The 27,072-nt window shown below is 41.8% G+C and overlaps 3 protein-coding genes across 9 annotated transcripts; 2 read left to right on the top strand and 1 right to left on the bottom strand.

Annotated features, from left to right (window-relative positions):
• Nucleotides 1-1,035: 1,035 nt before the first annotated feature.
• pnpt1 (polyribonucleotide nucleotidyltransferase 1, mitochondrial) lies at nt 1,036-8,214 on the top strand. The gene is made up of 28 exons (XM_020086680.2): nt 1,036-1,267; nt 2,008-2,068; nt 2,165-2,239; nt 2,410-2,515; nt 2,593-2,642; nt 2,743-2,806; nt 2,899-2,946; nt 3,053-3,166; nt 3,362-3,548; nt 3,667-3,718; nt 3,899-3,956; nt 4,088-4,184; nt 4,278-4,380; nt 4,536-4,606; nt 4,926-4,962; nt 5,057-5,123; nt 5,232-5,321; nt 5,438-5,491; nt 5,901-6,010; nt 6,134-6,205; nt 6,309-6,372; nt 6,478-6,561; nt 6,634-6,717; nt 6,846-6,952; nt 7,050-7,105; nt 7,217-7,295; nt 7,374-7,421; nt 7,511-8,214. Exons 1-28 carry the CDS (start codon nt 1,149-1,151, stop codon nt 7,664-7,666), a joined length of 2,313 nt encoding a protein of 770 aa, XP_019942239.1. The 5' UTR covers nt 1,036-1,148; the 3' UTR covers nt 7,667-8,214.
• Nucleotides 8,215-8,481: 267 nt separating this feature from the next.
• ppp4r3b (protein phosphatase 4, regulatory subunit 3B) lies at nt 8,482-17,979 on the top strand. 2 transcript variants are annotated; one of them, XM_069538477.1, is made up of 16 exons: nt 8,482-8,535; nt 10,114-10,169; nt 10,642-10,740; nt 10,827-11,450; nt 12,077-12,154; nt 12,310-12,426; nt 12,529-12,645; nt 13,002-13,133; nt 13,414-13,516; nt 13,597-13,638; nt 14,159-14,317; nt 14,484-14,653; nt 14,763-14,902; nt 15,263-15,408; nt 15,495-15,634; nt 15,933-17,979. In XM_069538477.1, the coding sequence occupies exons 1-16, from the start codon at nt 8,487-8,489 to the stop codon at nt 16,035-16,037; spliced, it is 2,277 nt and encodes a 758-aa protein (XP_069394578.1). In that variant the 5' UTR covers nt 8,482-8,486; the 3' UTR covers nt 16,038-17,979. The 2 variants fall into 2 exon arrangements, with proteins under 2 accessions (XP_069394578.1, XP_019949287.1); XM_020093728.2 differs by lacking the exon at nt 8,482-8,535 and adding an exon at nt 9,123-9,567.
• Nucleotides 17,980-18,559: 580 nt separating this feature from the next.
• Nucleotides 18,560-26,851, bottom strand: cfap36 (cilia and flagella associated protein 36). 6 transcript variants are annotated; one of them, XM_069538811.1, is made up of 12 exons: nt 26,504-26,851; nt 25,379-25,443; nt 25,197-25,298; nt 24,612-24,726; nt 24,436-24,523; nt 22,882-23,041; nt 22,568-22,660; nt 21,947-22,046; nt 21,511-21,695; nt 20,612-20,779; nt 19,964-20,059; nt 19,228-19,452 (listed from the first exon to the last, which is right to left on the bottom strand). In XM_069538811.1, exons 1-12 carry the CDS (start codon nt 26,607-26,609, stop codon nt 19,369-19,371), a joined length of 1,362 nt encoding a protein of 453 aa, XP_069394912.1. In that variant the 5' UTR covers nt 26,610-26,851; the 3' UTR covers nt 19,228-19,368. The 6 variants fall into 6 exon arrangements, with proteins under 6 accessions (XP_069394913.1, XP_019942953.2, XP_019942958.2 ...); XM_069538812.1 differs by lacking the exon at nt 19,964-20,059 and having other exon boundaries at nt 18,560-19,452; XM_020087394.2 differs by lacking the exon at nt 22,568-22,660 and having other exon boundaries at nt 18,560-19,452.
• Between the last annotated feature and the right edge of the window lie 221 nt (nt 26,852-27,072).

Raw genomic sequence — 27,072 nt, 5'->3', positions numbered from 1 at the left:
GGCAACAAGATCGTACTATTACCTTTGTCATAATGGAAATGTGTGCTGGTGTGATTCAGTGTGTGTTTGTGTGAAACATGTGACATTCTGCTATTCACCCCTGCAAATTAACTGGAGTGTGTGTGTGACAGTAATCTAGAGAGTGTTATAGAGGTGCTGTTAATCTGATCTGTTGCCATAACAACTGCAGCAGCCCCACTGTTAGTGTTGCCTGGTCACACAATATTCATTACACGTTACTTCAATGTAAAAACATGATCCTTAGTGATTCAGTCACTCTTTTTCAACAGAGACGCAGTAGAAACATTTCTTTAACGCTGAATCAACTTCAACCACAAAGAGACTTTTCATTTTGAATTAACAAACATTTTTGTCTATAAACACATGTAATGTGTCAAAGAAAAAGTCCAGAGATCAACAAACAAGACAATAACACTTTCAGGGATAAACCACAAGCAAACTAATTAAGATACAAAACAATACAAACAAAAACCAGATTTTCCTGCACTCGTGAAACATTTTCGAAAACAAACGTAAGTAAAGTTTCTGTTGGACTCACTGAATGTTCACCGGAGAGACGAGTCCTGATAAACAAGAAACCCCACATGCTAGAGGTCAATGTGAAAGAGAATTAAAGGAAAATATATATAAAACACAAGAAAAACAGAGAATTAATAAGTTAAGAAAACAAAAAAGACAAGAGAAGATAAAAAGGAAAAAGAAAAGAAAAGAACAAATAAGATAAGAAAATAAAAGAACACTGAGATTCACATGTTGAGTCTTTAAGGCTTTTGTGTTTGTGACGTGTTGAATAGTTTGTATGTGCTGTAACATTTCATTTAGATTTTGAACAAAGGTTTTCTGGAACAAACTTTACTTTTGTGAAAGTGACGTTTCTCTAAAACAATTTAAAAAACATTTTATTTTCCAATACATCGCATCGTTTTCGTGAGCGGAACCGACGCGTGTGTGTCGGGTGGTACCTCCGGACACTTTCGATGTTGCACCGTCACCTCGGTGGCGTCCAATCAGCGGTCGCGTTCCTCTGACGTCGCGCCGCAGAGGTGACGGACTGTCATGGAAGCCTCCACGCTTGTGTCTGCGCTGTGAGAGGAGATCGCTGAGTGTTTGTCGGTGTTGGGGCAGAAATGAAGAACCTGCTGCGGCTCGGAGCTTCTCTCTCCCGCCTCCATGTGCGTCCCTGTCACCAGAGCGTGTTCAGCAGCCACGCTCACCCCAGGACAGCGGGGGTGGAGCTCGGGGAGAAGTGAGTTGACTCTAACAAGCTCCTGGTTTCTGTCACGATCTGTTTCTGAGCTCATCGTGTTTAACTCTTTTTAAAAAGTGTTGCTGCGCCCACAGATCTGCACCGAGCAGAGGACTGGGCCGTGTGTGGGAAACGTTCACATGTGTGGTTTGCAAACAGACATTTGAAAGTGTCTATAGCTTTGTTTGTATAGAACTCATCTTTAGTCTCTCACAGAATCCATGGCAAAGAAATGAATGACTATAAATCAAAAGTTTAAGAAACCAAAGCACAAGTCATAAATGGTCTGTATTTATATTGACCTGTTCTTGTCTTGATGACCACACACTTCACAGTACAGTTTATCGAGATTCACCCATTCACACACACCTTCCTGGATTATTATGACTTGATAAAGATTAGGTTGGAACCAACAAATGTCCTTTTAAAGTAGAGAGTCCCCCTCTTTTATTTTTCTTTAAAATTCTCTTTTATTATACGTTCCTTTCTTTCATCCATGTGTCTTCTGTAACCTGTGACCCTGTGGGCGGGGATTTCCACCTTTAAATAGACCTGATGTATCTTGGTTATTTGTTCTTGATTATGTCACGTATATATACATATACAGTATATGCTTTGTATTCTTAAATTGTGTATTTTCTTTATACTTAAAGAAAATCAACATCACATGTTGTGTTATAAAAAGCTGACACACCTGTAGATATTGTGAGGTTGATGTGTTGTGTTATTTGTTTTTGTAGGAAACTGGAGATTTCTACGGGGAAGTTAGCTCGGTTCGCTGATGGATCAGCTGTCGTACAGGTACAGAAAACAAAAGTCAACATTAGCATAGAACAAGTACTTGGTGGTGATGTTTAAAGCTTTGGGAACTTATTCCATCTTTTTCTCTGTCTGAAGTTGGGGGATACCTCCGTGATGGCGACTGCTGTGAGCAAGACCAAACCTTCTCCGTCTCAGTTCATGCCTCTTGTGGTACGTTCTCCAAATCAGAAAGCTGGGGTCCTTCAGTGGAGCTGGTCTCTAGTTGTGTTTATGTGACATAAATGGATCGGGTAGAAGATATCAGAGTTATCCCCCCTGACACCGTGAGTCATTTGAGATTCAGTCTACTAGAAAATAAACTTTGTGTGTTTGATTGACAGGTGGATTACAGGCAGAAAGCTGCTGCTGCAGGTCGAATCCCCACAAACTACCTGAGGCGGGAGCTGGGCACCACTGACAATGAGATCCTCACCAGCAGACTGATAGGTGAGCTGACATGACTGTGTCTTGTTCAGTGTGATGCAGATGGTACTTTAACTAACTCTCATGTCTCTGGTCCTCAGACAGATCGATACGACCACTTTTCCCTCCCGGTTACTTTTACGACACTCAGGTGAGTTTATTTGCTTTCTTCATTTTTCTGTCTGAACAAAGATTATTTTATGTGAATACGTCTCCAAATGTGTGTGTGTGTGTGTTCATGTCTCCTGAAGATCCTCTGTAACCTGCTCGCAGTTGACGGTGTGAATGATCCAGATGTGCTGGCAATAAATGCCGGTGAGTTCACACTCACACACCCATTTTATGATTTTAACAGAGAACTAATATTTTTAGATAATTAGCTAAAACAATGTTTTCTGTCATTAAAGCTTCTGCTGCTCTGGCTCTGTCTGACATCCCTTGGAACGGACCCATAGGTGAGCAACAATTTCAGACCTATTCCTATATTTGGTTGACTGACGTTAAGTTCTGGGATAGACTGTACTGATCATTAATACGAGCTTGGGGCTGCTTTTGTCTTAGGTGCTGTGCGTGTGGGCATGGTTGATGGACAGCTGCTGATCAACCCCACCAGGGCGGAGATGACCTCCAGCAGTCTAAACATGATTTTGGCTGGAGGCCCCAGCAGTCAAGTGGGTAAGTTGGTTAACAGATAAAGCTCCAAGCTGATGCTCAGGGGTTTGTGGAACTGGAAACACTTTGAGACCATCTATAGGACAGATAGTAATTTATTCTGATCTGGTATTAACTTCAGACAGAGTGTTAATTAGATGTTAATATCAGGGTTCAAAGCTGTGAGCGCTGCCTTTAATGAGACTCTCTGTCTGCTAGTGATGATTGAGGCGTCTGCTGAGAACGTGCTGCAGCAGGACTTCTGTCATGCGGTGAAGGTGGGAGTCAAACACACCCAGCAGATCATACATGCCATCCAGCAGCTGGCGCGAGAACAGAAGGTCACCAAGCGCACCCCAGTCAAGGTCTTTTCAACCCCGGCTGACATGGTGGAACACGTTCGGCAGTAAGACCCATAATGCAGCTATTTTCCATCATTTTAGAGTGACTTGACTTCACTGTGTGATAAAGAGGGATGCAAACAGTTTTAGTGAAAGCTTTGTTTTTCATTTTCCTTTTTGCAGATTAGCTAATGGGAGGATCTATGCGGTTTTCACTGATTACACACACGACAAGGTTAAGTCTCACCTCTGTTTCCTAAAGCTTGTCTTTGCTTCAGCTTTCTCTTCTCTCAATCTTCTTTTGTTTGTTATTTTGTGTTGTGTTGTCGAGTAAAACTTGTGATGAGATTGTTTAGGTACCTCAGAAGAATGGTATGATTCCTGAACCATAACTAATACTTGGACTTTGTCTTAGATTTCTAGAGATGAAGCCATCAACAAAGTTAGACTTGAAACAGAAGAGGACCTGAAAGGTGCGTCATGCTCAGTATTTATGTGAATGGAACTAAATATTGTTGCAGCTCTGTCTGATTCATTCTACCAGTAATTTAACTTGTATTTGATTTCACTTTTCTGCGCACTTGTATTTTTCTCTCTTATGTAGTAAAATTCCCTCAGGCTGAGCCGTTTGAGATCATCGAGTCCTTCAACACTGTGAGCAAAGAAATCTTCCGCAACTTAGTGCTGAATGAGTACAGGAGGTACTGATTGAATACATTTATATTCTCATGACACATGATGCAAACATTGTATTTTAATATTTGATATCAATGTTGAACTCTTCTGTGGGTCAGGTGTGATGGAAGGGAATTGAACGCTCTGAGGAACATTTCTTGCGACGTAGACCTCTTTAAGCCGCTCCATGGCTCCGCCCTTTTTCAGAGAGGACAAACACAGGTGTGTAAAGAGCTGAAATTTAACTTATTCATGTTTCATTTTTCTGCAATTCTGAAAGATAACATATTGTAACAGCAGGAGGAGAGGGCCATTGAAATTCTTTGTTAAGCTCTTAACGTTGACGGCTCCTCTGTTTCATCCTCTGTTTCCTGCAGGTGCTGTGCAGTGTCACGTTCGATTCCCTGGAATCCAGTGTCAAAGCAGATATTATTACCACAGCTCTGAGGTAGAACACTCACACGTGAAACTACACTTATGAAACCACGTATAAATCCGCTAGATCTAGATCTTTTATTTGGATCCGCACCAAATTTCATACACTCATAGATCTCAGTCCCCTAAATACAAGTGATTATTTTGTTTCTCATACATCTAAAGACAGTGAAAAAGATTTGTAAATGTAATTGCTTCATTCTCGGCACACGTCTCAACCTTCATCCAATTTAGCGGAAATCCTTCCAAAATATTTTGCGTGATCCTGCTGACAAACAGACAGCATTTCATCTCTGTTCATCACTTTCATTCTCTGTTTTTTTAATCTGCAGTGGAATCAAAGACAAAAACTTCATGCTTCATTATGAAGTGAGTACCTGTTTTTATCTGTAATGTGTTATAGATTATTAGATATGACTCTGTTTCCTTTCAACACAAAAAACTATATTTTCTTGAATTTCAGTTTCCTCCATATGCAACCAATGAAATTGGAAAGATGGGCGGCATCAACAGGAGAGAGCTCGGTCATGGTTTGTATTCAAATTGACTTTGACTGGTATTCAGCATCTGTAAAGACTCTTGAATACAGAGACCGTGTTTAGAAGGATTTGAATGTATTTGTTCTTGATGGTTCTCAGGGGCCCTGGCTGAGAAGGCTCTGAGACCAGTCATTCCTAAAGACTTCCCATTCACTATCAGGCTCACTGCTGAGGTGTTAGAGTCAAACGGTGAGTGTGGGGACACTTTTATATGTGTCACAGGAAATGTGACCATTGTCTGGCTAAATATCTCAGACAGGAATGTGAGAATCGCTTTTTTTCTCCCTCTCTGTGTCTCCTCTCAGGATCGTCCTCGATGGCTTCAGCGTGTGCAGGCAGCCTTGCACTGATGGATGCAGGTACCACAAATGTCTCTTATGCTGTTAATGATATCTGTTGTTAAAATATCTATTATATGTAGAATTTTAAAAAGTATACATTTTTGTAACTTGCGTTTATGTTTACATTTTATGTAAAATTAATGATTTATTTACTTAATTCTATATTTGTTATTTGTAAGTTTATTGTCAAACTGTAAAATATCAAGCCTGTTTCCATTTCTTTGTCATAGACCTTAGGAATTGCATTTTTTATTCAGCATTAAACTGCAAGGAATATTCATATGATCACCCTGAGAGGCTTTATGACGGTTTCTCGTTATTCAGGTCGAATCAAACAGACACAGAACACACAGATTTTGCTGTTTAGTTAATAAAGTGCAGTGTTGTAATAGCATGTAGCTCATATGTCTGTGTTTGTGTCTCCCAGGTGTTCCCATCTCCTCTGCTGTGGCAGGTGTAGCTGTCGGCCTCATCTCCAAGGCCAACGTAGAGAAACCCACTGAGATCCAAGACTACAGATTAATCACTGATATTCTGGTAGATACTGCACTACTGTAGCTAGTGTGTGACCAATCGCCACTGACAATAACTTGTAGCCAGTGTTCTTGTTTGATTATACTGGAGATGTTGAATGAGAACTTATTTGTATTTTCTCAACAGGGAATAGAGGATTACCTTGGAGACATGGACTTCAAACTGGCAGGAACAAACAAGGGCATCACTGCTTTACAGGTGCTGCATCTGACAACTTCTCTCAGAATAAAAATGGAATAAATTCACCTAAAAAGTTATGAAAACATTGACCGTGGCCCATTTTGATTGATTTGTCCTCCAGGCTGATGTGAAGATACCAGGTTTGCCTCTGAAGTTGGTGATGGAGGCGATCCAACAGGCCACAGGTAATATTGTTCATACTGGTGACTGACTCTGAAACTCACCATTTTACACTCAAGACTGAAATGAGTGTGTTTGACAGCCTTTGTTTGTATGTTGTTATGTTTCAGTGGCAAAGAGGGAAATCTTGGGCATCATGAACAAATGTATAGTCAAACCTAGAGGGACAAGGAAAGAGAACGGACCTGTTATCGGTAGGTGTTGTGTTTGATTATATATAAATGTATAATTATTGTGTTCTGATGTGAGAATTATTCTGCCTCCAGAAACTGTCCGGGTGCCGGTTTCTAGACGAGCTCGCTTTGTTGGTCCCGGAGGCTACAACCTTCGCAGGTTACAAGCTCAAACAGGTAATACTCATGTATCTAAAGAGCTAATTTAAGTGAACCCACTAGGACTGTGTTGTCTTTGTTGATGAAGTGGCACTGAAGAAGAATCACAAACAGAATGTAGAAACTTTTTGGTTTTTCTCCTGAAGGTGTGACAATAAGTCAGATGGATGAGGAGACTTTCTCCGTGTTCGCTCCATCACCGGGAGCCATGAACGAAGCTCAAGACTTCATCAGTGAGATCTGCAAAGATGATGTAAGTATCTTTCTAATAATTCCAGAAGTCTCTGTCTGTCTGCTTGGACTCATCAACATAAGTTATAACATAACATGTATGTTTTTATGTTTTGCAGCAGGAACAGCAGCTGGAGTTTGGTGCCATCTACACCGGCACAATCACCGAAATAAGGTAAACGAACACATTGTGTTTTTGACTGTAAAACACACCTGTCATCAGTTCTCACTTAACACATCAGAACCTTAGACACAAGTCCTAAGTTGTTTTCCTCCCCTGCTACAGAGACATTGGTGTGATGGTGAAACTTTATCCCAACATGAGCGCCGTCCTGCTGCACAACTCACAACTGGACCACAAACGGGTTGGTGAATTTGCCTCTGCATGCTGTGTGTCTATGTTTCCGTTTCTGAGGTCATTTCTTTGTATTTTTTTGTTTTAGATCAAACACCCAAGTGCTTTAGGTTTAGAGGTGGGACAGCAGATACAGGTATGTGTCCATAACTGCAAAATGCATTGTCAAAAGTAGTTTCCTCTCTTTTCTTCTCTGCTCGCCTCTAACTGGAGTTCTGTCATCAGGTCAAGTACTTTGGACGTGACCCGACGGACGGTAGAATGAGACTTTCCCGCAAGGTGCTCCAGTCTCCTGCTGCAACCATTGTCAAGACAATAAGTGAGAAACAGAGCATCTCCATGGGTTCAAACGGCAGCCAAACGACTGGCACAGATTCATGACACGTCAACAGAAGAGACTGACTTCTGTGAAAGACGAAAATAAGAAAAACCTCTGACTCTGATATTTCTACAAAATGGCCCTGGGGAGAAATCAGCCAAACCAAGATCATCCAATTTTCTCACAGACTGAACCAGCGTTGTTCATAAAGAAAGTTACCCAGTTGTTGTGGGTATGGACGTGATAAAACTGCTCCTGAAACAACATCATCGTAGTGTCCTGCTTCAATGAGTGTGCGACATATGATCGAAGCACCTTCTTAAACTGTGTCTTGTTTTCACCCCAGTCAGCATCAACAGCACCAAGTGGAGGGTTCATTTTCTTTTAGATTTCACTGTCATGTTGCAACTTTTATCCACAGATCTACAACAATCTAACAATGGTTTTATTTGGCTGTGTGATATTGATGCATCTTGCTGTAAAGAACTCACAAGCAAATTGAGATAAACGTCTCAATTCTTCTTTTTTTTTTTCTTTTTTTAATATTCTCTCTTTATTCTGCTTTGTTAATAATATATGTAAATAAAACACTTACTGGTTGTTGTGTTAAGCTTCACTGTCACTTCCTTGCAAAATTTTGCATGCACACATGAGGAACCAGATGTAATGCTGGCCCAATACAACCATGTCAAAAGGTCATCAGGTTAGAGCTGTGATCCTCTTTTTGGAGCCTCATTCACATTTGCGTTCCTCTATGCTTTTGCCCAAGAGCCACGTGAAGACATCAGCCGGAACTTGCAAACGAGAACTCGCTGACGAGGATCACAGAGGACATTCAGGTGAAAAACATTGTGTAAATGACCGTATTCAAATCAAATTTGAATGTCAGAGCTTACAGAAACTTGGATGACATCGCAGCAGCAGTATGGAGGTATTTTATTTTTTCTTTCTGTTGTTTTTTTACGTTTGAAGACTGATCACCATTTACTTTAATTGTATTGGATTTGGCTGCAACACATATTTTACCCCTGAGGCTCCAGATGTGTTTTGTGTACTCAAACACTTCACCCACCCCTCCATCGGGATAGTGGTGAGTCGATAATGAGTGAATTTTTATTTTACAGTGAACTATCCCTTTAAGTGATGAATTTCCTCAGTGTGTGGATCAATTCATATTTTATCTTCTCCTTTAATTTAGCCTGTGTGTGGTCCTCTGATGTCCCTGTGCAGCGACTTGAATCTGTGCGTGTGTGCATGAACGGTTCTTTACAAATAAACGTGCATTATCTTTATTAATGAGTGAGTAGTTAGGTAGTATAACTCCGACACGTTAAGATCTGCCGTAATAAAAACAAACAGCTTAAAGAAACAGCATCTGCCTCCTCTCACATCTGCAGGGGACCGCTGCACTTACCACCTTTCGCCTATGGGTGGCGCGTTGAGCCCGCGACGCTGCGGCTCTCCCATTGGCTGGTCACGCTCGGGGGCGGAGACCCCGCAGCGCTTGATTGACGTCGAGGAAGAAAAAGAACACAAGATCGGATTACAAGATGGCGGAGTGTGGACGTTAGCGAGGAGGCCGCAGGAGTTGTTGTGCTCTGCGCGAATTCACACTCGGAGAAGAAGCCTCCGGTCGAGCCGCCTCACGTCGGGCGCGTTATGCGTTTATGAAACAGCCACAGGTTCATTTCACCGCTGCTGTGAACCGTAACATGCGGGAAACACCGTTCACAGGTCGCGGGTAGGAAAACACTAACAGACGGGGTGAGGTGATAGCTTGTTAGCAGCCTAGCTAGCCTGCTAGCTCCGACTCGGCTAACCATGTCGGACACTCGGCGGCGGGTGAAAGTGTACACGCTAAACGAAGACCGGCAGTGGGATGACCGGGGCACCGGCCACGTCTCGTCCACATTCGTTGAGCGACTAAAGGGTATTTCGTTGTTAGTTCGGGCCGAATCAGACGGTAAGTTCCCTGTTAGCATAGCCGCGTTGACGTTACGTTGGCTAATGTTAGCATGCTAGCTCGACCAGAATTCCTCTTGTATTCACTTTGGTCAACTTCTTGGGGTTTGTTTTTTAAATGTGCTGTAGCGTTGTGAGCAAACACTTTTAGATTATTTTACTTATCGGCGTCAGCCTCTCCCGAAGCTAATAGCCTCTAATTAGCCGTTTAGCTCGTGCTAGCAAGCTCGTTAGTGGAGCAGGCTACAGGATCTCAGTAGCATGTGGGGCCTCAAAGTCTCGATTGTAACGCACCAACTTGTTATTGCTCTGGATAGTAAACCGTCCTGTGTTCATACAGAGACCCCAGAAAATATATAATTCTAGACTCCGCTGATGGGGGTATTACTCTCCTCGATTGTAAAGTTAATTTCATTTTTCTGCCTCACTGGTATTTTCTGTGTACTTCGCGAGATTTACTCTGTTACCATGAATTGACCTTTACCTCAAAGAACTGTTAAAGTTAAACAAACTGTAAAGTAATTGTACCCATATCTTTGTGTTTTAGGATCTCTACTGTTGGAGTCGAAGATAAGCCCGAACACTGCATATCAGAAACAACAGGTAACACAGATCATCTGAGTCCCCGTGGGCCAAAGAAGCATTCACATGCACAACTGTTGGATCAAAATTCTCTGTTATGTTCAATTCATTTCGTTTTTTATTAATAGTTTCAACATGTAGACTTGTTGCTGAACTGTTACTGGTCCAATGATAAAGTGCAGACAGTGGAAATTCACTATCTGAATGGAATCTTGGTGGGAAGTAGTTAGTATTTACAGAAAAATGTTGACTAAACAAGTCACATAATTGAACACAACTGATCTTAGGCAAATCTTATCATCTTGTTGTAAAAGGTGGTCTCATTCTGTGTTTTGAAGGACTTGAGGTGTGCTCAATAAGAGCTTGTGTCACTTTGTGTTGGTTTTGAGCATGTAACCTCCATGTGAGAGTGCAGGCGAGGATACGGCAGTGTATCCTGTGATTATGCTGATAAGCATATTGTGTACAATCTGATGTTTCCTCTTTTTTCCAGGACACGCTAATTGTCTGGTCAGAAGCAGATAACTATGACCTTGCCCTAAGTTTCCAAGAGAAGGCTGGCTGTGATGAGATATGGGAGAAGATTTGTCAGGTAAGAACAACTCTGTTTTAGCAGGAGGTTCCACATTAATGCTCCTTGTTTAATACATTTTATTTTACCAATTTTCTAATGCTCAGGTTCAAGGCAAGGACCCTGCCCTGGACATCACCCAGGATCCCATTGATGAGTCAGAAGAGGAACGTTTTGAGGAGATCCCAGAGACGAGCCACCTGGTGGAGCTCCCTCCATGCGAACTAAGCCGACTGGAGGAGATAGCTGACCTGGTTACGTCTGTCCTCTCTTCACCCATCCGGAGGGAGAAACTCGCCTTGGCCCTGATGAGTGAGGGCTACATCAAGAAACTCCTGGGACTCTTCAGAGTATGTGAGGACCTGGACAACAGAGAGGGCCTACATCACCTTTATGAGATTGTCCGGGGTGTCTTGTTCCTCAACAAAGCGGCCCTCTTTGAGGTGATGTTCTCTGACGACTGTATCATGGATGTGGTCGGCTGCCTTGAGTATGACCCAGCGCTGGTTCAGCCTAAACGCCACCGGGAGTTTTTGACCAAGACGGCAAAGTTTAAGGAGGTGATCCCTATCACGGACTCAGAGCTGCGACAGAAGATCCACCAGACCTACCGGGTGCAGTACATCCAGGACATCATTCTGCCCACGCCATCCGTTTTTGAGGAGAACTTCATGTCCACACTCAACTCCTTCATCTTCTTCAACAAGGTGGAGATTGTCAGTATGTTGCAGGTAAGGATTCATCCATCAACAAACCCTCATCTAATGGTTTGAAGTTGAACACTTCTGCATTAACAGTATTTTGATGAATCTATGGTGTATTTTAACTTGTACCTCATTTTCCACTGTGCTGCCAAAGACTGAAATCTGTTTGACTAATGCCGGAGTACAGACCCTCCCTGTAGATCAAGACAATAACACTATGATAAATGAATATCTGATTTTCTATCAGAATTTGGGTTTTTATACGCATGATTTACGGCTGCTTAGTGAGAGATGTGTCATTATCTTTTGTACTGTGATGATCTGACCATTAAAATGAGAAAATACTAAACATCACGTCTATTTTATTACCTAAGTATTTTTCAGTTTGTTCATTATCATGATGTTAACTATGCATTACCATCCAATTATTCCACATCCCAGACAGATCACATCCAGTTATTGTTTCAAGACTAACAAGAAGTGAAGTTGCTCTCTCTAAGAAGCATGGTTTTCTGTGTTGTTTTTAATTCCTGTTGCCTCAAAAAATTAAACGCATACTGTGTTATTTGGCATCCTTCATTTTCCTTGTATATTAAAAATGTCTTTTTTTTTGGATGTCTTGATGTTCAAAACTTGTTTTTCCTGTATCTTAGGAGGATGAGAAGTTCCTAACAGAGGTCTTTGCACAGCTCACGGATGAAGCCACGGACGACAGTAAAAGGAGAGAGCTTGTAAGTCAAAAATCTCTTGGTCAGTTGTTGCAATGAAATTTTGTAAAATGTTAATGTTTGACCGTGTTTTAATATATAACGAAATTAGATAAAAATATCACCTGCATTGATGTATTAAATGCTAAATGACTGTCTTCTCCTTTCTTTGTCTTCAGGTGAATTTTGTCAAGGAATTCTGTGCTTTTTCCCAAACGTTGCAGCCACAAAACAGAGACGCCTTCTTCAAAACTCTGGCAAATCTGGGCATCTTACCTGCTCTAGAAATAGTCATGGTATGTTATAGGAAAATATATATATATTTTCCTATTTTATATATACACAGTTGGGTAAAAAACTGTTGGAATGTTTCTCTCACCATTCATTCTTCTGCTCAGGGAATGGATGACCTGCAGGTGAGAGCAGCAGCGACAGACATCTTCTCGTACCTGGTGGAATTCAGCCCCTCCATGGTCAGAGAGTTTGTCATGCAGGAACCACAGCAGACAGATGATGTAAGCATCTTTACTTCACTGGTACTTTTTCGATTCAGTGGAGTTGTTTGGTCAAAGCTGGATTACATACCTCAAACCAAAGAAGATACAAGGCAGCAGATTCGCACTAGTTGTTGGGTATAATAACATTATTTACAGGCTAATGGTGGTTTGACATGGAATCACCATTCTGTGAAATGAGTGTCCTTCCAGCGAGCTTAAATTTGCATAGAGAGATACTTTATTAATCCCTCAAGGAGAAATTTTATTTTACAGTGTCATCAAACGTTTTTGTTGAATTTGTGTTGTAATCTGAATACACCATTGTAACAAAACTACATTATCTTGACTGAATCTTCTTCTGTGTGTTTTTCTAGGACGTTCTGCTGATAAATGTTGTCATCAAGCAGATGATCTGTGACTCCGACCCTGAGTTAGGAGGGGCTGTCCAGCTGATGGGTCTGCTCAGGACGCTCATCGACCCCGAGAACATGCTTGCATCCACAAATGTAAAACATGCACATGTGCACGCAACTTCTAATGTAGATTAGTTATAAAAATATGTATGAAGAGTATGGTCAGGGTTATTTGTTGAATGCCTATCAAACTGAAGTAAGCACACAAAGACTATTACTGACAAATCTTTGTAGGGTAACTGTCAAATGTATTCTCCTGTTGAAAAACTCAGTGCCTCCAAAACACATTGTTGCCAGCTGTTTAAACTGTAAACCTCATTTGCTCTGCCTAACAGCACAACATCAACACGTTTCTTGTCCCTTTTCCTTTTAGAAAACGGAAAAGACTGAATTTCTGAGCTTCTTCTACAAGTACTGCATGCATGTCCTCACCGCTCCTCTGCTGGCCAACACTGCACATGACAAAAACTCAAAAGGTAATTTGGACAGCGATAAACTGGAATGTTTGGAATAAGACAATAGAGAATTTGATGACTATTCTGTCTGTGTTTTTCAGATCTGCAGGAGGGATCTACGAAGATCAACCCAGTCTGTCCAGGTGAGTGTTAATTATCTTAAAATGAACCATGTCAGAGTTGACTGGAACTTATTCGTCAGATGGTAGCATTTCAGTTTGGTCTCATCAGTTTTATCAGCGGCACTCATCAAAAACAGACTCAAAGTAGGTTGTTTGTGATGTACATCAAATAAACAGTTTCAGAGTTTCTAGCTATTATGAGAGGGTGTGTTTATTAAAGCTGGATAGTAAGATGTAATAGCATTTTCTATGATTACTCACAGAATGAATTGAATAACACAAATATGAATTTTTGCCTTTATTGTTTAGTGTGTGTAATGGGAATTTTGGAAAAATTGCAGACAGAGCAAAAGTTTGAGATTGGTGACTTGAATATAGAAAAATCTGGGATAAACTTTATTATAAATAACAATATATATAGCTTGCATATAAAAAAAGTATAATTTAATGTCAACTGTGGAACATAAGTGCATGTCCTTTCTGCATTGGGCTGTGTATCTGTAATGTTCTGGTGTAAAGTAGCTTTGTTGTTTTTGTGTAGACAACTTCCAGACAGCTCAGCTGCTGGCTCTGATCCTGGAGCTTCTCACCTTCTGCGTGGAGCACCACACCTATCACATCAAGACATACATCATGAACAAAGACCTTCTCAGGAGAGTGCTGGTGCTTATGAACTCAAAGCACACCTTCCTCGCTCTTTGTGAGTGCACACACCTTTCTGCTGCTTCTAAAAGTTGTCAGTCGTAAACAGACATTATTTTCAGCTGTGCATTCAACCTCACATCATCGACGACATCTTATTTTTGTGCTGTGTTAAATACAAGCATGGCTTCACTTTACAAAGGTTTCTGCTGTTTTTGTTCAAGGTGCCCTGCGTTTCATGCGCAGGATCATAGGTCTGAAGGATGAGTACTACAACCGCTACATCATCAAAGGGAACCTGTTTGAGCCTGTCATTAATGCCCTGCTGGACAACGGCACCCGATACAACCTCCTCAACTCAGCCATCATAGAGCTCTTCGAGTTCATTAAAGTGGTGAGCAAACACACAAATCCCCAATGAACGATGTTTTGCTCTGCATCGTGTTTGAACATGGCACCGACAGTGGGTTGTTTGTGATCTCTACCATCTCTTCTCTTTCCAGGAGGACATCAAATCTCTCATAGCTCACATTGTGGATAATTTCTACAAAGCTCTCGAATCCATCGAGTACGTCCAGACTTTCAAAGGCTTGAAAGGTCGATATGAGCAGGAAAAAGATCGGCTGAGTCAGAGGCTCAACAGGTCAGTAGATGGATTGGACACAAAGTCAAACCTCCGCTGGCATCACCAAAAACATACTTTTCAAAGGGCCTGATCAACTGTCACTGGCCAAAAATTGGATTTACGTACAATCAATCAGAGCTACGAAACGTGTGACGTCGCCCAGGGCAATGAAAATATGTATTTGTTGAAAGTTGTCAGTGACGTATTTTAGACAAATGGTTGTGATTGGCCCGACATTTCTCAGGACAGATGGAAATCTGTCTGAACAAGAGGAAGAGGTCCATGTATCCAGGCTTAGTCAGATTAGCAGTTATCTAACATTACCACATGCTTTTCTGTAGACAACTAGACTTCATTAAACAATTTCTTCTTGTATAGATATCGCAGAGATGCACGGTCGTTGGACGAGGATGAAGAGTTGTGGTTCAATGACGACGACGATGATGACGATGGAGAGGCCGTGGAGAAGAGGATGGAGGATGACTTCTCAGACAGTTACGGCAAATACATGGAAGCCAAAAAAGGTACGTTTCACTGGTATTACTGTATTATCTTTTAAACTCTCCTCACATTTGTACATTTCTGATGTTCACACTGTCTGTTCCTGCAGGTGCTGCCAACGGAGCTAATGGTGCCAACAACAACGGGAAAGCTGCTGTGATCCCACCTTCACCACCACCCGTCACTCCAAACAACAGTTCAACTTCGTCTGTCAAAACAGTTGCTCTTCCTGCCACTCCAGTAGTTAAGGTAATGCATCTGTACACACTAGAGTAGTTAGTGAAATGAGACATTACTGTGCTCATATTATATTTTACGCAGGTGTAGGGCATCGCAATGTTGTTTTTGGAGCAGCTCTCTTTACTGCCAGACCTTTTACATTCACAAAAGATTTAAAAAAGACACTAAAGGTAAGAAAGGTGTTTCTACCATACAGGTATTAATGCGCTGTAAGAAAACTACAAACAACTTGGAACAGTGGTCTCTACTACTACTACCTAAATACCTTCATCAAGCTCTTAAAGAGTCTTTTTGTTGTTTCTCTCAGACCGCTCTGGTTGGTCTGGTGGACTACCCAGACGATGAGGATGACGAGGAAGAAGATGAGGAGGAAGAGCAGTCTCCGAGGAAGCGGCCCCGTCTGAGCTCTTAAGGCTAATTGTCCTCTGTTTGGTTGTGGTGGGTGGACACAGAGTCCCTCCCATCTTCCCTCCTTTGGTCGTCTCATTGGTCCTCGGCCTGCCTGCGCCACCCGTCAGTCTCACTGAGGAGACGGGCAAAGATGAGCTCTCACCTCACCCAGTCCCTCCCTATTTCTGCTCCTCTTCCTCCTCAGCGGGAGGAGATGGAGAGTTTCTCCTTCACTGGAAACAAAGACAGATCCCTCTGTTCCTTAAGCCCGTCAGTTATACCTCTTCCTTTTTACCAACAGCCTCCACTAGGAGATCCTGAAACCTTGTTTCTTCCTCCTGACTTCTCCTCTGTTTCACCACACTCCCCTGTTCTCCCAGTCCACACCTCTCTCTGAACTACTTCTTTCTTTCTCCTTCTAATCCACCATCCTACGCATTGACCAGAGAGGCTGCGGGGGGGGGGGAGACACAGTGCCAAGGCGGTTCCCAACTCTGCACTGTTGCTATAGCAACAGTGGCAAGGAAGCTGCGGTAGTACACCAACCCCACAGGAACCCTCCTCACGCGTGCGTCCTCATTTGAACTCTCCCTTCCATCATTCTCGAACCCGAACCGGTGAGCTCTAGAGACAGAGGAAGCCAGAACACAAGCAGCCAGTGTGCGAACTGTTCAGGAGGCCAGTCAGGCTAGCAGGACTAGCCGTTATAGTTATAGAAAGCTTGACTGGCGGAAGCAGTGTGTGCGCCGCCCCTGCCACAGAACTATTCACTCTTGTTGGGGACAAGAAGGATCCAGGCAACACTGAAGAAACAAAACACGGAGAGACAGTGGAGGGAACAAACGACAAAAAAATGTACCAGGATGAAAACGGACCCAGAGGAGCAGGACTCAGACCTTCAGAAGCCATGGTGTCTGTTTGGCCACGGCACACACACCCACACACCGAACACAACACAGCGTCTCGCATACAGGACTGCGTTAGCCAGAGATCCTGTATTTCATGACTTTGTTAAACAGTACTGTACAGATGTTTTTTTTTTCTTTTTAATCATTTGCCCTAGATCTGATTTTGAAAGGGGAGAGAGACTCCTACCTGACCTGTGTATTTTTTTTGTTGTCGTCGCACAAAAAGGTGGAGTCACTGTTCGCCCTTTCAGTCCAGTACATTTGATTCAATGTAAAATGCTGGTTTTAAAAATAACGTATTAAACTGCAGTAAAGTCATTTTTGCAGCCAACATTTCGAGGATGTCTGACATTTTGTATTTTAAGTGGATTGAAGAATTTAGCGGCCTCGTTGTGACGCACACATTTCTCATCTTTCACTGAGATGGTTCTGGTGTGTTAAGAGCGATTTTTATCCAAGTTTGAAGGACGACAATTTTCAGGTCCAGGTCAATCCAAGTTTTCATTTAAGTTCCACAGTTTGTCTTCCTTTGGCCTGTCCACAAAAACCACTGCACATTAAAATAACTTCTTATTTTACAATTTTACGCCAAACTCCATGACTGGATGAGCTGTTTTTATTAGTTATGATTAAGATGATTCAACTCCAGAGTCGATGCCATGCAGCGTTAGAGTCAAGCTGTCCTTCAGGAGGAGAATTTTCCCGACACCTTTCAGATATGGGTTTGACAAAGCCGGAGGGCGATGAGGCATTTCAGTGTCGGGTCAAAAGCATTTCTTGCGTCGAATATCTTTTTGCTGAGAGGCTGCTGAGAGGAATCAGTCTTGATAAAACTGCTGGATCACAAACTTAAATCTACAACCCAGAGTAAAAAGATTATTCCCAGTGTGCGTTTAGGTGAGCAGTGAATTCTTTCCTCCTGTCTGTTCATGTTGCCCAACAATATGACTGTTCATGCTCCCTTGATGAACTTGTATTAAGTGCATTTACTACCATTATTGAACATTTGTATGAATTTGATAAGTTTTGAAATTAAATGTGACCCTGACACTGAAATTGTGAATTGAGCTTTGTTTTAGACACGATTTGGCCATTGGAGCTACATTTTCTAAATGATTCTCAAATGTTCATTTTGAGGCAAAATGTTTGTATCTGATCAAATCTCACAAATTTAACTGAATACATTTAATCCCATGTCTTCTTAGGATATTGCCAATATTCCTTAATTAATTTTTTTTAGGTAACCTACACAATATATAGGTAAGTTAGGAAAATGTTTCAGGTAAAGTCCTGAGACCAAAAGCTGCCAACACCATTTACAAACACAAGAGTAACTAAAGGTTCACAGATCCACCAAGGCACAACTGTCCCCTTATGAAACCACGTTTAAATAAACAACTACATTTTTATTTGGATCTGCACCAAAAACATACTCAACATATCAGTCCCCTAAATGTCTGATTTTGTTTTTTTCAAAATGTTGAACGCCCTCGGGCAAAGTTAACAAAAATTAAGAAAAATTCCTGGATCCAGATTTGTACCAAAATGTATTGGCTTCTCCCACAAAGATGAAAAAAACAACCTCATTACAACAGAGTAGCTTCAGTCTCTATAAATTCAAAATCTGGAGTCGAGGTTATTTCTATAAAATGTGATTTATTAAACAGCATACCTGATAACGTTACATAGAAACTGCATCATGATTGCTTAAAGTGAAGACTGCAGATTACGGCGTTCCTAGTAGAAAGCGTGGCGCCGTTCTCTTGACCCCTTAAAGAACACGCGGCGGTGTGCTCATTGTGACACTGTGCACGGTGCCCTCTGACCAGGCTGAGCTGCTACTGTGCTCTCAGCTATATGACTGTTCCCGGTGGGGAAGCTAACGACAGTGGGAAACAAGACTGTACACCTGTGGTGGCTAATGCTACCATCGCCTCGACACTGGACTCTCAATGAAGTCCTCTCGCACATTAACTCGCCCGTTTGACAAATGCATACAATTATAGTTTTGAGGACATTATGTAGTGGGTAAATTTTGCAATTCAGTTTGAACAGAACACATTTCATGTCGTCCTCTGTGCTGAATGAGGAGTGATGTGTTGGACACAGGCCTCGTACATCGAGTAAAGTAGAAGTCAAATAAGAGTAATCTGACTTCTCCACTGGTAACATCGACTGAGTCGGTGTGTGTGTGATATTCTCCGAACTCTCTTGGTCAAACATTTGTAATTAACCAATTGTATAATACTTGTGTGGCCTGGTATGAGCGGAGGTTTCCTCTGTAGATTGCCCGGAGAAAAGCTCAGGGAAGGGAAGATCTCATACTCTGGAAGTCTCTTTCAGAAATATCTTGAAATGTGTTGTGTAGAGTGAATTATCTGACTGACGGAGGTAAAGCGAAGGTTGCAAAGTGTTTGATCCCTGGAGTACAGTTGGAGTGGGAAGTTATTTCTTTATCACTTCCTCTTTCAGCTTGTCGGCAAGATGTTTTCTCTTCTGGAGCTTCTTCCTCTCCTCAGCAGATATTTCCTGTGTTAAAAGACCAGGCAGACGGGTTAACACCCTTTCTGATGATATAATAAATAACCAGCACGGCTTAAAACTAAATGTTGAAGGGTAGAAAAAGCAGCGAGAAGGTTACTAAAATGTGTACAAACTGGAGAAGCATATGAAACGAGCTGGGTTTGAAAATGTAGCTATGCCACACACACCTAAAATTCTCAGTTTCATTTTAACCACCTCATCGTACCCAATGTCTTTTCTTAGTGGGGTTAGTAATTTCAGTAAATAAAACTTCATTCTCTTCACTTTGGGGCTTAAATTGAACTTTTAAGCCAAGTGAAAAGAGCACAGACTGCAAACAAGTCCTTCTCCGTGCTTGAGAAATGGTGATGGAGGACTTTAGGTGAGGTTTTCTGAGGACAATAGGAACAAAGGGAAGAAGGAACCACACACACACACACACAATCACACACACACAACACATCAGCCATGAACGACTACACGTGTTCACGTCCGGCAGATGCAGCTGACGGATCACCTTCTGTCTGGACGAGTTAGCAGAGTGCTGTGCAGGAGTAGGCGGAGGAAGAGGAGGGGTACAGGCCCCATTCCTCTGGGACTGCCCCACTGCCTCCTGACAGGCCAGACACAGACGGAGGGAAGTGAAGAACAGGAATAAATAAATAAATGAGTCAGAAGGAAGAAAAAGAGAAATAAGGAGAAAAATGTCACGAACTGGGTAAAATCAACAATAGAATGAGAACTTAAAGTAAAAAATATGAAACTATGAGGATTTAAATTACTACTACATTTATGTAAATCGTTAGTTCCTGGAACAATCTCATTAGAATGTGATAACTGAGGCACAACTGACAGCCAGTGTCAAATTAAATGTTAAAGCTACAGCATGAAAGAGCCCTCACACATTGGATGGATAATATTATTTTGTATTTGTTTCCCTTTATCATCAAATGTCTCCAGGAAAACAAAATTATACAAAATACAGTGGCTTCAAATTATTAAGGATAATTCAGCACACTGTTCCAAAGAGAGGTTAGTTTAGATGTGAAGAAAAATCCATTGTTGCAGCATATGGTTCATCACGATAACATGAGAGACACCTAGAGGAGAAAATGTGAATTTTTTTTGTGGAAGGAGGTAAACAGAAGGAACGGGCTGTATTTACCGGGGTGGTGGTGGGTGCTGGTGTGGGTGCTGGTGTGGGTGCCTGCTCTGATGTGGTGGTCTGCTTGGTTTTCTGCTGCTCTTTCTTCAGCGCGTGCAGCTTGTCTCGCTGCTGACACAGATATGCTGCCCTCTGCTGGAGCTGCTCCTGCTGTGACGCTGACAACTCCTGCAGGGAAGAGGGTACAAAGTGCACCAGCGACTTAGAGCATCCATACGCAAGCGTGTTGAATTCTACGCAGTCAACCATCAAACTCTGTTGAAGAGGAACTGAATGTTTAATGTTAAAGAAGTTGCAAAGTGCTGCTTTAAGCTCATTTAAGCCATTTTAAGACATGTCCTGTGGAGGATCTCTGGAATATTGGGTCTGGATTTTTGTCTAGTTTGCCTTTCACACAAGAAAACTTCAGCAGGAAGTTCTCTGCTCAGACACATTCACAACAGTAACAAATTCTCTGCAGGGTTCAGGTGAGGGGGTGGTGCTGCAGGAGGAGGCAGGATGTGACATATCTCTGCTGCAGAGATCATGTGATTTTGTTTACAGACACAGATTCTTGGTTGGTGTATTCTTCTTGTGGTTCGGCCTTTTAATGTGAAGATATTTGTTTTCCTTAAGTTGTCGCTCGTTAGAAGCTTCATCAACCCGCCCCCACAAAAACTTGCTCACAGTGAATTCTGCAGCTCGCTCATCGGCTACTTCAGACTTTCTGCGGACTTTATACTCTGAGGCCAGGTGGAGGAAGTCACTCTGACATTCCCATTCTCACACACGCATCCTCTGGAGAAACTCCTGGAGATCTCCAGAGTTCAGTGCACGACTTGAACACGTGTAACTCTCACAAAATGAATGACATGTTACACACGGCACCTCACAGATGGTGCACAGGCTCACAGACTCACAGTAAATGGCTTAGAGAAGCCAGCCTCCCTATGTGCCTCCTCCAGACACGTTTCGGCTGCAGTCTGGCTCCTGCTGCTGCTCTGCTCTGTGGTCCGAGGAAGGCTGCTGACGGAGGGCTCGCCAGACTTTACTGGAGCTCTCACTGCTGGAAGGACTCTGGACTCCACACTGTTACTGCTACAATCTGAACACACAGGTTTTAAATTAGTTTGGTAACTTTTAACTCTCTCAGGTTGGTCAGTAAATGACATCACAGTTAAAATAAGTTAATGCCTTTAAGCCACACTTTCCTTCAGAGGTTTTGAAAACTGTAACTTCAATTAAATCAAGGTTTTACCAAGATAAAAATAAAAGTAGTAAACCAGTTAAGTGTGGTGGGGACTTTTAATAAAACAAAAGAAGACGTTTTAGGAGTTAACCTTTTTTTTGATTTACCTGGTATGAGTTTGGACCTGCCCTTGGCTGAACCTTTTTCATCTCCACCTCCGGGGTCAGTTGTCTTCCTCTCGTCTTTTCTGACAGGGTTGCCGTTGACCTGGACACAAGGATCCATTGGCGTTACTACATGTTGCACCTACGACAAAAAACTTTGCATTACATTTAGCCCACTACTGCAAAAATACTAATGCTGTAAAATAGAAACTAAAACATAATCTACAGTCCTCAGATGTTGGACCTCTCAAACTGACCTGATTCTCTGTCTGCTTTAACAGCAGGTAAGATACATTATGTTCCAGTCCCCCTGCAGCAAACAGTTTTAATCCATTTATTCATTACGTGTAACCTAATTTAGAGGCTTTCATACTACAAAGCTACTACATAACCAACTTACTACAGAGGCTATCAAACAGTTTCCTGTCCACAGGATGCACTGATACCTTGGGTTTGAGTGTCATACCGATGCCAGAGCACCAGGCCAAGAAAATCTTATAAAAAGAACTTCATTTTCTACCCAATTCAAATATACTCAGTTTTACTGCTGTGAAACGGTATCAGTGCATCCTCAGATTGGGCAGAAAACTGATTTAAATGACACCACATGGATGATACAGTTACCCGATTAAATTCAGTGGCAGTGTTTCCGTTCACTAGTGGGGCGAGGTGACCATTACTGCTGCTGCTGCTGTCACCGTTCCCTTCAGCTTTAGCCTTAGCATGAAATGAATACCGCATTAGAGAAAGTGTCACATTAAATGACAAGGGACTTTAAAGGGCAATATAATTTTGCATTGGTAGCATCAGGCACCACACGAAAACCAATGAAAGGTTTTGTGTGCAGTGCAGAATCACAGGGTTTACATGAGGTCCTGCAGTTTGGCTGGACGACAGATCTTGATCTGATTTGGCAAACGCAGCTCATGATGTCTTACCTTGGCATTGGTGCGTTGCTGGCTGGGAGCAGAGGTGGTATTCTGGGCTCTGTCGCTCTCTGCCATTGGCATATCAGAGCAGTTGCTGGAGGTGGAACCCACGCCTTCCTTGAACAGCAGCCTCCTGGACATTTGCTCTTCATACTCCTCTTTTGATTTTCTGAGATCAGGGTAGCAAGAGAGAAAAATAAAGTCTTTTTTGCACTGCTGTTCAACTTTACAGTTGTTTCAGGGTTACATGTAAATCACTTCAAGCAAAAGTCATTTCATTGGCAAAGGCTGAAACAGAAATATTCCACAACAGAGCATTCAAGGGCCCCTTTAGACTGTTTCAGGGTATGTTTAGGAGCCCAGGTATGATAATAGCCATGGAAATCTAATGTTAAGCAGGTTCCATTGTTCAGTTAACCTTTGGCTCAAATGAACTAGATACTAGAATAAGACAAGAACGTCAGGGATTTCCTTTAGGGGCCACACTTTGCCCCAGCTTGCTCACCCCAGGCACCACACACGAATCCTTTAATTGATTTATTTAACAGCTTTAATTGCCTTAGAGGTGATTTCCGTAAAGCATTTACCAGTCGGTACAGATAGAGGGAGAGACCAGGTAAAAAAGAGAGAAGTTTCTCGATATGACAAATGTTTCATGAAACAAATTACAAAATTTAAGATTCACATTCTCAGTGGCTTTATGATTCGTCTTTTCTCACAGCAAGACAAATATGTGACAAGTATAGTTGCATTTGAGTCTTTTCAGTAGCAGCTCTAAACCTGTGCTCTAAAAGAATATGAGTGTCAGAACAACTTTTCAAACCACTTGATTTCATGTCAGTGAAGAATGAAAATCAACTTGCAGACTTGGCTGTGATTCAGATCCATCACAGAAAACATTTACGAGTGTCATGGTGGGATGAAAGTTGCAATCAGGGACTAAGGAAAACTATTCCGTCATGGTGCAATTGGCTGCTTGTAGGAAAGTTGCACAAAAGCATAGCTTTTCAGAAAATGTATCTCAGAAAACAACAAGCAAACACAAAAAGAATGTGTTGGTGTCAAAGTCTCTCTGAGCTGATTTTCAGATCAAACCTGTGGGGGTCTGGTGGTAAGACAAAGGGTTAAAATTACTATTTTCTCAGTTGCTTGTTAAGTGTTAGTCTCTCTAACCTAAATTAGCTGGACCCTAAGGAGCTTAACTGCGTCCCCATTAGACTCAATGTGTTCTACTTGGTGAGGCTGCCACCAGCAAAATCCCATTAGAGAGCAGCGGCAGGAGCATCAAGAAAAGCCGTGCGCATACAGGCAATGGGCGCCTAAAGAAAATGTATCAGAACAGTATAAAAGAGAGAAAACTCAGATCTTACAAAACTCATAAAATTCCTTGATTCAAACTTTGAATAATGGAAATGATTCAACCTGTCAAATGTCCTTCATCTAGGTTACAGGATATGGAAGAAAATAAAAGCCAGTAAGGTGTTTATAGTAAGTATGTGTCTGCATGTGTGTGTCAAAGAGAGACAGAAAGACAGAATGAGACAAAGCGGATCAGTGACTTACTTGAGAACCTCTTGCAGGATTTTCATCTCTTGCTGCTGCAACTCTGTCATCACATCCACACCATCAGTCAGACACTCTGGAAGCGCCCCTACACACAGACATACACAGACATATTACTTGCAGCTATATCAGTCATGTTTTCCTGTTTGTGCGTGTGGTTGTGTGTATGTGTCTACCATTTCTCTCTTTAATGACCCTGAGGGCTTGAAGTTGTAGTTCCATATTCTTCTGAACCATCAGCGAGCGGAACATTTGGAAGTCATCTGTGGCCAGAACTGGCTGGAAAACCGACTGAACAAAGAAAACAAAAACGCAAGAGAATCAAAAATCACTTCACCCAAAATATAAATTAATGGCATTAAGACATGGCAGAGAAAAGCATGAGCAGCAGAATTATACATTATGTCCTAGATGCCGACATGCTCCGCAATTTGTTTCTGACAAAATCACAATAGAAAAACTGAATTTACTGCGTGTTGGAGTATGAGATGTAATTGAACATTTTAAATACGAGTGTAAAACTCTTTTTTAATCAAATTAATCTTAATCTTAATCAAAAGATTTTTATATGATTTGCAGATTTAAACTATTTCTCTTAGTTTTAAATAACAACATCCAAGTATCCTGATTGTAATGAAATCCAAATCTCCATTTCTGATAGTCTGGTTTAGCCATATAAGACTTTTTGATTGATTAGCAAAATACACATCTGCCTAGAGGGAAACAGAAACCAGTAATGGTAATAATGAGTATGAGGATACCTGTAGAGTTTTGGACTTGGCAAAGGGAGAGGAGCACGCATCCAGAAACTGCTGCTCGTTGATGCCAACCTCCTGCATGTAATTCTCTAACAGCTTCTCCACCTACGAATAAAAAGCGATACATGAAAACAGACGCTCACTTCTAGTTACAATGTTTGACAAATCAAACAACTTGTACTCACCAACTTCTTATACTGCTGATGAATTTCTGTGTATGATAACTTATTTTCATCTTCGTCATCAAAAACTGAAGAATGAAGAACATCCGTATGTTAGTAGCTCATCATTGAGACTATACTCATGAGGGACATTTGAAAAACACCTCCAACATGACACACACGTTCATTTGTTTAATTTTCTTTTCCTCGAGACTCATGGGAAAACTCACACACGTAACTCACTTCTTGTTCAAATACTTGCCTTCAATTTCTACTCATTCTGTATAAAGAATCTGTTCGGAAAATTACACGTGGTTGTGTTCGCTTTATATCAGCATCAGTGTCAGAATTAAGAATCAGTGTAATGGTTGTGTTTCACACTGAAGGACGGTAAATGTCAGGGCATTCACACAGCTGCACATAAACGGATATAAGTTATTTAGTTTTAGCATGTTGTAATACACATTAAACCGTTTTAATAATTACATTATATGTTTATACTTGTTTTAGACAGTGTCTGTTCACGTGTTATACTGTGAGTGTTTTACGTGTTGTATTTTCTTATCTCTTGATATCAACAAGATATTAACTCTTAACTTAATTTCATCCTTGTATCTGAACTCACACGATAAACACAGTAGCTCAGGACAGCACACACATAAAACACTTGTGTTAAATAAGTGAAATAAAAGGATGGAGTCAACACATCACGCGTCATAAACAAATGAAGTACAGAAGATATTCACACAAAACAAACATGAAGCATTCAGAGCAAAACGAGTGTTAGAAATCTGAAGCATCTGTTCAAAGATAATCAGTGTTATTTCCACTGAGGTCTTCTCTGTAAACTATTCCACAGTTTGAAGGCTAATGTTTCTACCTGACTTGTAATCTTCTCTTCCTGTGATATGACTCGTTACATGTGCTGCGACCTGTGAGCTTTGTGGCTAAATATGGAGACATATGACCTGAAATTCACATTTCCTGTTGATTAAAGTACTGAGTGACCAGCGGCTGAATTATTAGACAATAACAAATGTAAATACGTCGTAGTCACAAGTTAGCGCTAGCTTAGCCACCGCGCTAACGGTGCAGGAGGCTTTTCTGTGCGGCTCGGGTGAACATGGCGAGTAGGTACGTTTTGTTTACCCGTGCATTTGTTTTCCATGAAATCCGTGACGGGGATGACCCACTCGGGGCTCCCCAGGTAGCCCACGATGCTCTCCACGACCCAGTCGCTGTCGTCCTCTGCCATGTTGGCTGCAGACGCTGGGCAGCGTTAGCAACGTTAGCAGCGGTGTTGTTCTGGTCCAGCTCCTCCGCTACAGCACGAACACACGCGGCCCGGACACACGGGGACAGACATCGGGGTCGCTGTGTTTCATGAACCAGGCTCCATGGAGCGGCTGCCTCCTTATCTCCTTAACTCCTTGTCTCCTCTCTCCTCCTCTCCTACCGGAAGATCTGCGAACTCATCAATTCGCAGGCGAGAGTGGTGACGCCTAATCGGTTGCCAGGGCAACGGTTGCGTCAGTCCGCTGCTGCTTGAGTCCTGGCAGGAAACGGACCATCACATAATATAATGTGATATAATGTAATATGGTTTAAAGTGGTGTAATGTAATATAATAATTTAAATAAATATGATATTTAAAGAAGTGTGGCTCACTCCAAAATGAGCTGCAGCTTATTGTATTTAAATTATGAGCTGAACAGTAT

Source organism: Paralichthys olivaceus, chromosome 14 (assembly GCF_024713975.1).
Source record: "Paralichthys olivaceus isolate ysfri-2021 chromosome 14, ASM2471397v2, whole genome shotgun sequence".
NCBI classification, from domain to species: Eukaryota; Metazoa; Chordata; class Actinopteri; order Pleuronectiformes; family Paralichthyidae; genus Paralichthys; species Paralichthys olivaceus.
Note: the sequence above shows the minus strand (reverse complement) of the source record. Positions and strands in the feature narration are given on the sequence as shown.

Coding starts and splice junctions, on each gene's coding strand:
- pnpt1 (XM_020086680.2), top strand. CDS start 1,149: ATGAAGAACCTGCTGCGGCTCGGAGCTTCTCTCTCCCGCCTCCATGTG. Junction 2,069..2,164: donor ATGGATCAGCTGTCGTACAG/GTACAGAAAACA, acceptor CTCTGTCTGAAG/TTGGGGGATACCTCCGTGAT. Junction 3,549..3,666: donor ATGGTGGAACACGTTCGGCA/GTAAGACCCATA, acceptor TCCTTTTTGCAG/ATTAGCTAATGGGAGGATCT.
- ppp4r3b (XM_020093728.2), top strand. CDS start 9,426: ATGTCGGACACTCGGCGGCGGGTGAAAGTGTACACGCTAAACGAAGAC. Junction 13,134..13,413: donor ACATGCTTGCATCCACAAAT/GTAAAACATGCA, acceptor TTTTCCTTTTAG/AAAACGGAAAAGACTGAATT. Junction 15,409..15,494: donor ATACATGGAAGCCAAAAAAG/GTACGTTTCACT, acceptor CTGTTCCTGCAG/GTGCTGCCAACGGAGCTAAT.
- cfap36 (XM_069538811.1), bottom strand. CDS start 26,609: ATGGCAGAGGACGACAGCGACTGGGTCGTGGAGAGCATCGTGGGCTAC. Junction 25,299..25,378: donor ATCAGCAGTATAAGAAGTTG/GTGAGTACAAGT, acceptor TTTTATTCGTAG/GTGGAGAAGCTGTTAGAGAA. Junction 24,524..24,611: donor GGTCATTAAAGAGAGAAATG/GTAGACACATAC, acceptor GTCTGTGTGTAG/GGGCGCTTCCAGAGTGTCTG.